The sequence below is a fragment of the Chrysochloris asiatica genome, unplaced genomic scaffold (genome assembly GCF_000296735.1).
Source record: "Chrysochloris asiatica unplaced genomic scaffold, ChrAsi1.0 scaffold00116, whole genome shotgun sequence".
Classification (NCBI taxonomy): Eukaryota; Metazoa; Chordata; class Mammalia; order Afrosoricida; family Chrysochloridae; genus Chrysochloris; species Chrysochloris asiatica.
In genome coordinates this window covers 1,845,097-1,853,875 of record NW_006408634.1, presented here as the reverse complement: position 1 = coordinate 1,853,875, position 8,779 = coordinate 1,845,097, and the positions used below count along the sequence as shown (strand labels likewise).

The 8,779-nt window shown below is 51.3% G+C and overlaps 1 protein-coding gene across 1 annotated transcript; it reads right to left on the bottom strand.

The window, feature by feature from the left end:
• Positions 1 to 262: 262 nt before the first annotated feature.
• Positions 263 to 5,998, bottom strand: DNAAF3 (dynein, axonemal, assembly factor 3). The gene is made up of 11 exons (XM_006868298.1): positions 5,914 to 5,998; positions 5,408 to 5,550; positions 4,833 to 4,926; positions 3,299 to 3,456; positions 2,874 to 3,056; positions 2,545 to 2,670; positions 2,336 to 2,458; positions 1,780 to 1,915; positions 1,005 to 1,119; positions 650 to 724; positions 263 to 566 (listed from the first exon to the last, which is right to left on the bottom strand). The coding sequence occupies exons 1-11, from the start codon at positions 5,996 to 5,998 to the stop codon at positions 263 to 265; spliced, it is 1,542 nt and encodes a 513-aa protein (XP_006868360.1).
• Between the last annotated feature and the right edge of the window lie 2,781 nt (positions 5,999 to 8,779).

Below are 8,779 nucleotides of genomic sequence, written 5' to 3'. Positions count from 1 at the left end.
TAGGTGGAGTCAGAACCTCCAAGAGGGAATTCTGAGTCTCTGGGGGACGTATGAAGGGCTCCAAGAGACTAGGTCAGATCCTCAGGAGGAGGAACCAAGGTTTCAACGGGTGGGGCCACAGGGGAATGCACCATAACTTCAGGAGGCGGAGTTACAGCTTAAGGCAGAGCCAAGACTTCAGGGGGGGTGGAGTCATGAGTTCAGCTGTGGGGCGCTGAGTTCAGTGGGCTGAACCTTGCGTTCAGGGAGAGGAATCTGGGCTTCAAGGAGGCGGGGTCATGACTTCAGGGGGTGTGGCCATGACTTTAGGGGGTGTGGCAATGGCTTCTAGAGGCGGGGAAATGGCTTCAGAGGGCGGGACCAGAACGTCTGCGGAGGGAGTCACAGATTCCGCAGTAGCTTGGTTGGTGTCAGCGGCGGGAGGAGAGTTCCCAGACTTGTAGAAACGAGCGAAGGTCTCGGAAGACTTGATCCCAGACTGCGGGCTGAACCCAGCCGCCCGAGCCAGCTCCCCAACCCGGACGGAGAACGCCTGCAGCTGCTCCTCCCTCAGGTCTACCAGGTATCTGAAGCCAGAAAGAGGAGAGTTAGGGAGTCAGCTTCTGGATCTGGACTAGGCTGTTCCTTGCCCTTAGCTTTTTTGACTCACCGAGCTAGTTCCACAGTTAGGCATCCTCCAGGGGCCACGCAGGCCCCGAGCTCAGGACTAAGGAGATGGACCATCCTTCAGACAGAAAGAGGGAAGAGAATGGGTTCCCGAGGGGCTGGAGGCCGGTCTGAGGGATGAACAGCTGGTGGCTACCACAGTTGGGTCTGAGGAAGGAGGAGGGGCTGGGTATCTGGACTCCCAGGTCTGAGGAAGAAGGGAGGTGAAGGTTCTGGACTTCGGGGTCTGAAGGAGGAGGGGATGGGATTCAGGATTGCTGATCTGAGAAAGGAGGTATTAGGGTCCCCAGCCTTGAGTCCACGAGGATGTGAGCGTGAAGCCCGGGAGCCCCTCTTACCCACAGGCCACATAGAGAAGCTGGAACCGTTCCTTGTAGCAGTTTTTATGGTGGAGAGTCTGGGCAGAGTCAAGGGACAGGAAGTGGACAGAGAAGGATCCCTGAGCCGAGGCTTCTGTGGAAGAGCAGACAGAGGTCATCCCTGCCGGGTGGGGTCACAGGTGCAGGGGTCTCAACCCCATGAGGGCCATAGAGACAAGCAGTGTTTGGGCAGATGCACAGAGGCGCTGAAATAACTGGGTGTGTAAACGTCTGTAACAAAGCCTCTTCTCATTTTATTTCTTAGGGATGGCTCTGGAAAATTCTGGGGAGTTCAGCCTGGCAGGCAGAGACCCACCTGAAAGACCAGACAACCAACTCAAGAGAAGGACAGAGACTGGGTGGCCCAGGTTACAGGTGCATTCACCCTGGAGTGGGACAGCTAAGGAGAGCCCAGCCAGGCGATGGGTAGAAGGCAGTGGGGTCTGAATTCCTGTGTTATGAAATGGAGCCTCCAAACAGAAGCTGGGACCTAGCACCGTGTGAGAATGTTCTCAACCAACTTAGACCTCCAGTGGTAAGTCAGAATTCTGTGTGTAAAATTCACAATTCTACCAAAGGTGTGAGGATTTAGGAAGGGGTTTGAACTCACATCATGTAAACTGGGATTGAAATCCCCGGAGCCTACAGCCTGGGACCAGGGCGTGGGTTCCACTCTCTAATGGTTCCACGGGCCTTCACCATTCCAATCCGTCGCCTCCCATTTCAAGGGGAGAGGGTTAAATCCCTTGCTTACCTGGAGGCTGCACGTTTTCTGCCTCCTTCTCCCACTGCACCGGCTCGGGGTCTCGCTGGCTGGTTCTTGCTCGCCCCCAGGCGGCCAACTCCTGGAACAACTCGGTCACGTTGTGTTGGGTGATTTCCCCTGCAGTCTTAAGTAGAGATAGAGGGCGTGGCTAGGCACTGGGCCTGGAAACGTGGGTGGGGCTTGAGTGACGGGGCGGGGCTTACATAAGCCGGCGCGAACACTAGAATGGGGACTTAGAACTAATGAGCAAGCTTGGATTTCAGGGGTCCCCGCTAAAAATCTAATAGGGGGTCTAGTGTTCAGACAGGTGGATCCATGAATGCTGGGTGGGACCTGATATTTGGAGGCGGAGCATGAGGCACAGGATGTAGAAACCAGAGGCGGAGCCTATGAGTTTGTGGGCGGGGCTTGTGTCACTTGGAGGTAACTCATCATGACGAGGAACTGACCCTGGAACGCGGGGCAGGGCCCAGTAGTGTGGGGAAGGGGCCTAGAAGACAGAGGACAGGGCCCACCTATAGCCCCCGCCCCCGCCCATGCCCACCTTGACTGGTTGCCCATTGCTGGTCCGTAGGAGGCTCTGGTCATCTGCTTCGATGCCGAAGGCCACGAAGGGCCCCGTGGCGATGTCCCCCCAGTACCCGCGGGCCGCCACACGCTCCCCACGCTAGGAAAGCAGGGAACGAAAGAGGGGGCGGGTAGAGCAGGAGTTGAAGGAGAAGGGGAGGGCCAGGGCAGGGGCTGCAAACGCACGTGGTTCAGGAGGCGCCCGGACGCCAGGGTTCTGTTAGGCAGGTGATAGGCGCTGGGGTCTCTGAGTTCAAAGGCGACACCGGTGTCCCTCCAGCGTCGGAACTCTCGGGTGTGGATGACGTTTGCCTAAGGCAGAAGGGAGGGAGGCCTCAGCGAACCTGGGCCTGAGTCCCCAGCCCTTGCTCCCTCAGACCCAGAGGGCCAGGCCCCCCAGTCTCCTCTCTCTGACCTAGGAGTCCTAGCCCCCAGCCCCAGTGGTCAGGGTCCCCCGGGTTCCTCCTCCCTCAGACCCGGTGGTCTGTCTCCAGCCCCTCCTAGCTGGCGCTCACCCCGCGGTCGTGCAGTTTCATGTGCAGGTCCCAGTCGCTGACACCTCGCCGAGCGTCGTAGCGGGAACCCAGGTAGTGGCGCACCCGCGAGTCCCAGAGGCGGTTCATGGGGAAGGTCTCCGGCCCCTTCTCCCCTCCCGCCCAGAAACGAAACACAGCCTCCAGGGCATCCCGCTCGCGGAACTGAGAGCGGACAGACAGAAAGGAGGAATGAGGGCGAGCGGCTTCTCTTGCTTCACCCTCCCATCCACTTGGGGGGGGGGCGGGGGGGTGCTGAGCACGCTCCCACTTGTCAAATGGAGAAACCGAGACGCAGAGGGCAGAGGACAGAGCCAGTCTCTCTGGCCCAGATCCCACTCAACCAACGCATATCCCATTCCAGTTCCCTCTGCCTCCGGGAGCCTGGAGGATGGCACCCCACCGACCTTGAGGACACTGAGGCTGAGCCAGGGCAACTGTTCCGCCAGACGGTCGGGCTCCGGGACCAGGTGCGCCAGGTGCTCGGCCTGGGTGCGCACGAAGGCAGCCACTGGGGGGCGCAGGAGCGCGTTCCCCCACACTTCCAGGAAGGTCTCGCTCTTCTCTGAGTAGAGGGTGGAAATGGGTGTAGAGAGAGGTAGGAGTGAGCCCCCCAATCAGAACCGTGCGGGTGACGCATTCCTTCGTATAGTCATCGATAGCTATATCAGTATCATTTCACGTTAAGTGCCATGGGGTCAGTTCCAGCTCATAGCGACTCTGTTATACAGAGGGGATTGCAATCATTGAAATTAAACGAAGCAAATGATTTGTGGAATGTAAAATTGATGATCTGCTTTGTAACCTGAACTCAACTCACAAGAAAAAGTTTTTATTATTATTATTATTATTTTAAAGAACTAGGGGCTGATGAAAGGAGACGGGGATAGGTCCCTTGTGGTACAATTGTTGTTGTTGTTATGTGCCATGGAGTCAGTTCTGACTCATAGCGACCTTGTACAGGGTTTCCGAGGCTGTAAATCTTTACGTACAATACTGAATAATTATTATCAGGACTGACTGTGAGGGTTGGAAATGTGAAAGTGAATGTTTTGTAGCAAAAGGAGGGGAGTGACTGACTTTGTAGTCCAGGAGCGGAGGTCCCTGGGACCATCAAGGGAGACTACCCAGGGAAACAGTGACGCCAGAGATGGAGGCAGAGATGATGACATGGACAGATGGAGCTGGCGAGGACTCTAGACCCAGCGAGGGAGAGGAGCTGTGTGCTGACGACCAGGAGCAGGCTTGCAGGGTATACCCTTTTGTTGGATGATGATGTATGGAGGGGATTGTAACTATGGCAATGAAACGATATACGATAGGATGAATGTAAAACTAATGTTCTACCATGTAAACTATCACATAGCTCACAAGAAAACATTAAAAAAAAAAAAGTTACAGTTAAGCAGTTTATAACTATGGTGGTGGTGGTGGTTATATGCCTAAGGTCGGTTCCAACTCATAGCGACCCTGTATAGGGTTTCTAAGGCTGTAAATCTTTACAGAAGCAGAAAGCCTCATCTTTCTCCGTAGAACAATTGGTAGTTTTGAATTGCGGATCTTGAGGTTAACAGACCAATTTGTAACCACTGCGTTATCCACCATATATTATTCTATGGTTAAACTGAGTATTTATTAAGGATTCTGTATGGTCTGGTATGGGTGGAGGTTTATGGTGGGGGGGGGTGACACCATGAGTTACCACAATGGGTGGAACCAACCCAGTAACATCACTGCATTGTTGGTTTAAGTGCCATCGAGTAGGTTCCACCTCAGACTTATACAGATGGAGAAAGTTGCCGAGCACCAAAGGAGTGATCCAGTGATGAAACAGGGGCAGTGACCAAATGTTGACCTTACATTTGTATCATCTAAATACCAGTGTTCTGCAGGAAAGAGGAAGGGACTGAGGTCCAGAATGCCTGGCTTCATCAGACTAACCTTGCAGCCCCATCTTCTCAGGTTCCTCCAGGACTAGGCTGAATATCAGCATGTGTCGCGCCACAGCTTCCAAATTATTCTCCAGCACATAGAACTGGACAGATGGACAGGGGAGACTGATTCTGACACCTGCATCCCTTAGTCCTTAACAGACCCAGGAGTGCTGGCCCTCAGTCTCATCCTTACACAGAACCCAGGACTCCTGTACACCAGTCACCTCATGTGTGTCAGAGTAGAACTGTGCTCCCTAGAGTTTTCAATGGCTGCTTGTTTTCAGGAGTAGATTACCAGGCCTTTCTTCCGAGATGCACTGGAACCTCCAGGCTTTCAGTTAGCAGAGAGTGCATTAGCCATTTGCACCATGCTTCTTCCCTCTAGAACCCAGGAATCACAAACTTCAACCCCTTTCTGTCTCTGGGACTCAGGAGTCTAGATCACTAGTTATCAACTCCCTCAGACCCAGGAGTCCAGGTTGCAGTACTCAGGATTTTAGACCTCCACCCACCCACTCCCTCAAGGACGCAGACATTTGGGCTCCAATTCTATAACGCCTCCTTTAGCTAATCCCTGCTCACGTTGAACTTCCTGCGAGGCCAATGTACTGCCCGGGCCAGGGTACGCAGTAGGTGCCGTCCATCCACGGAGCCCAGTAGAAGAACATCTAGCTCAGGAATTCCGTGCTCTGTTACTGCTTTAGAGTCTGGGTTCAGAGGAGGACCTGGGAAGGCGACAGCCGGCTGGAGCTAGTGGCCACTAGAGCGTCCCCTGCAGCGGCCCCTAGAACTACAAAATCCCAGCAGGACTTGCACCGTTGGCCTAGGTTCTGAAGGAAGCTGTGCCTCTAATCCTTCTGGGAATGGTAGTTCACACAGAGAATTTACACACTAAAGGAGCGCCCTCTGCCGTTGGAGCCTTAGAACGTTAGCACTCCCCACCCCCTCACCAGACATTGACACAGGGACTACGAGTCCCGAAAGGCCTTCCGCCTGTTGTCCATGGCTGTGAAGGCAGTAGCTGTACTAATGCATACTAGGATTTGTAGTTTGCGGGAAGCAGCTAAAGCTTGGGGTGGACGACTCACTTTCAGCCTGCAGATCCAGCGCCGGAGACAAACCCCACCAGGACACGGAACCGAAACCCGTGCCAGAGCCCGCCGGTGTGGTCATCGCCCTGCGATACAGACATCCTGGAAATCTTAAAACTCTCTGCATCGCCGACCCCCACCCATGACTTCTCACCCGTTTGCCTTCGTGTGACAAACTCCTCACCTTTATCTTTCCAAATATCTAGGGTCGTACCTCCTTCCCTGCTCCGGGCTGGGCAAGCTGTTGGAGTCCCACTCCACAACCGCTGTCCATAGCCTCCGCCCTTTTCGACCAATCAGCCAATGAGAATACGGAGATTGGTACGGCTGCGATCATCTGACCAATGAAAATAAGCTAGACCCGCCAGGTAAAAACTTTAGGCTAATGGTGTGCTTTAGAGAAGTGTGTGGACGCGGTTGTCTTGACGACGGTGCAGTAGAGAAGGGGGCGGGGCTTAGGAAACTAGGGCGGAGTCTGGGTCTGTCCAACTTTCTGGAGTGGGGGAGGCTTGGGTTGACCCAAATTTAGACAGAGGGGATCATGGATTAATCCAGATTCAAAAGCTTTATCACATTTCTGACAAGATTATTTGCTGGGGCTCGTTATTTTGTGAGCTAATGGATACACAGTCATTACAGTATTAAAAATTAAATTACATAAATGTACATTATGTTAAAATAAAATACTCAAAATTAAACACTTCAATTTTATTACATTTTAGTATTATCAATGCTTTTCTGATTGTTTACATTTATTGTATCTGTGTAGAGGAAATCTGGTGTGGCGCTGTGGATCAGCACTGGACTGTAAACCACAAAGTCAGCAGTGCAAACTGGACCATTCCATACATACAGGGTCGCTATGACTTGGAACCGACTCAATGGTACTTAACAACAACAAGCCATCTGTTATTTGTCATACTGGGGTGTCTTTCATGTAGATGTGGTGCTGGAAACTATGTCACTGGTATTTAAAATACCAGTAGGGTCAATGCTTGTGGACAATCTACAGGGGAGTTTCCAGACTAAGACAGATGGACGATAGGCCTGGAGATTTTTGGATCACAACAGAACACTATCTGACTTGCTTGCTTTGGATGGATGTCAGCAGGAGAGGTCAATCGCTAGAAGAAGACATGATGTTTGGTGGTATAGAGGGTCAACAAGGGCGAGGGGGGCCTGGGTGGGAAGGACCCACACAGTAGCTGAAATGGAGACTCAAACATGCTAGCCATCTCGAGATGATGCAGGACCAGGTAGCTATTCGTTCCACCATACTTAAGCTCTCCACAAATCAGAATCTGTTTAATGCAAGGTCGATGGTTCAAGCTCACCAGCTGCTCCTTGGATCAGTCGATCGGGATCGACTGAACGGCACTTAACAACAACAACAACAACCTAGCCATCCATCCCTCTATGCATTATTTAGAAAATGAAATTGGCACTGGCGCCCAAGGGCTGGGGGCTTTTTTGAGGGGAGGGGTAAATAAAGTTTTATTGAAACCAGGTCTGGGATGAGGTGAGGGAGGCAAGAACCTAGCGAAAGTGGGGTCAGACCCTGTCTTTATCGAAAATCTTGATATTTTACTCATCATGGATTTGCTGCATTGATTTATTTTTGTGAAAATACTGCATGTAATATTACTGATTTTGATTGTTGAGGGTTTTCACAGCCCCGTATATTTTGGACGCCTTATTCAGACCCTGAGAAGTACTTATCTATACACTGGTGAAACTACTAGGTGTCTCTTCTGAATCCCATGCTCAATGAATTCACCTTGGTGTCATGAAATCAATCATGATGGCAGTATTTACAACACAGGGGTGCTATGGAGTCCTGGTGTGATGCGGTAGTATAAAGCACTGGACCACAAGGTCGGTTTGAACAACAAGGTCAGCCGTTCAAATCCACCAGCTGCTCCTTGGAAACTCTATTCAGGGTTGCTGAGTCAGAATCTATTGACAGCACTTAACAACAACAAAGTGCACACTACACAGCAAATCGCAAGAAACACAAGTTTTCATTGCCTCCAGCTCTGTATTCTTCTAATTGTTCCTTCCCTCTAACATCCCTGTCTGTTTCCCCATCCCCTGAAAAAAAACTCTGCTGAGATCCTGATTTTGTATCTCCAGCCTCCAAAAATACATGGAAATTTGGATTTGGATTTGGATCCACAATCAATGCTCATGGAAGCAGCAGTCAAGAAATCAATCGATGGATTGCATTGGGCAAATCTGCTGCAAAAGACCTCTTTAAAGTGTTCAAGAACAAAGTTGTCAATTAAAGGGATAAGGTGTACTAGACCCAAGCCATGGTATTTTCAATCGCCTCATTTGCATGGGAAATCTGGATAAGAATAAGGAAGACCAAAGAAGAATTGGTGCCTTTGAAATAGACCACGAGACAAACAAATCTGTCTCACCAGAAGTACAGCCAGGATACTTTTCAGAAGTGAAGATGGTGAGACTTCATCTCACATGCTTTGGACAAGTTATCAGGAGGGACCAGTCCCCAGAGAAGGCTATTATGCTTGGGAAAGTTGTTGTTAGGTGCTGTTGAGTCGATTGTGATTCACTATGCACAACAGAGTGAAACAGTGCTCAGTTCCGCACCATCCTCACAATGTTGGTACATTTCAGCTCTTTGTTGCAGTCACTGCATCAATTCATCTTATTGGGAGTCTTTCTCTCTTTCGTTGGTAAAGATGGTCAGTGGAAAAGATGGAAGACATCCGATGACACAGTGGCTGCAATGATGCTGAGTCAGAACCAACTCAACAGCACCTAATACCACCGCCACCAAAGCCTCCGCAACTGTACAACAATGCCTTTCTGTTCTCATAAGCCACTCACTGTGGTACTT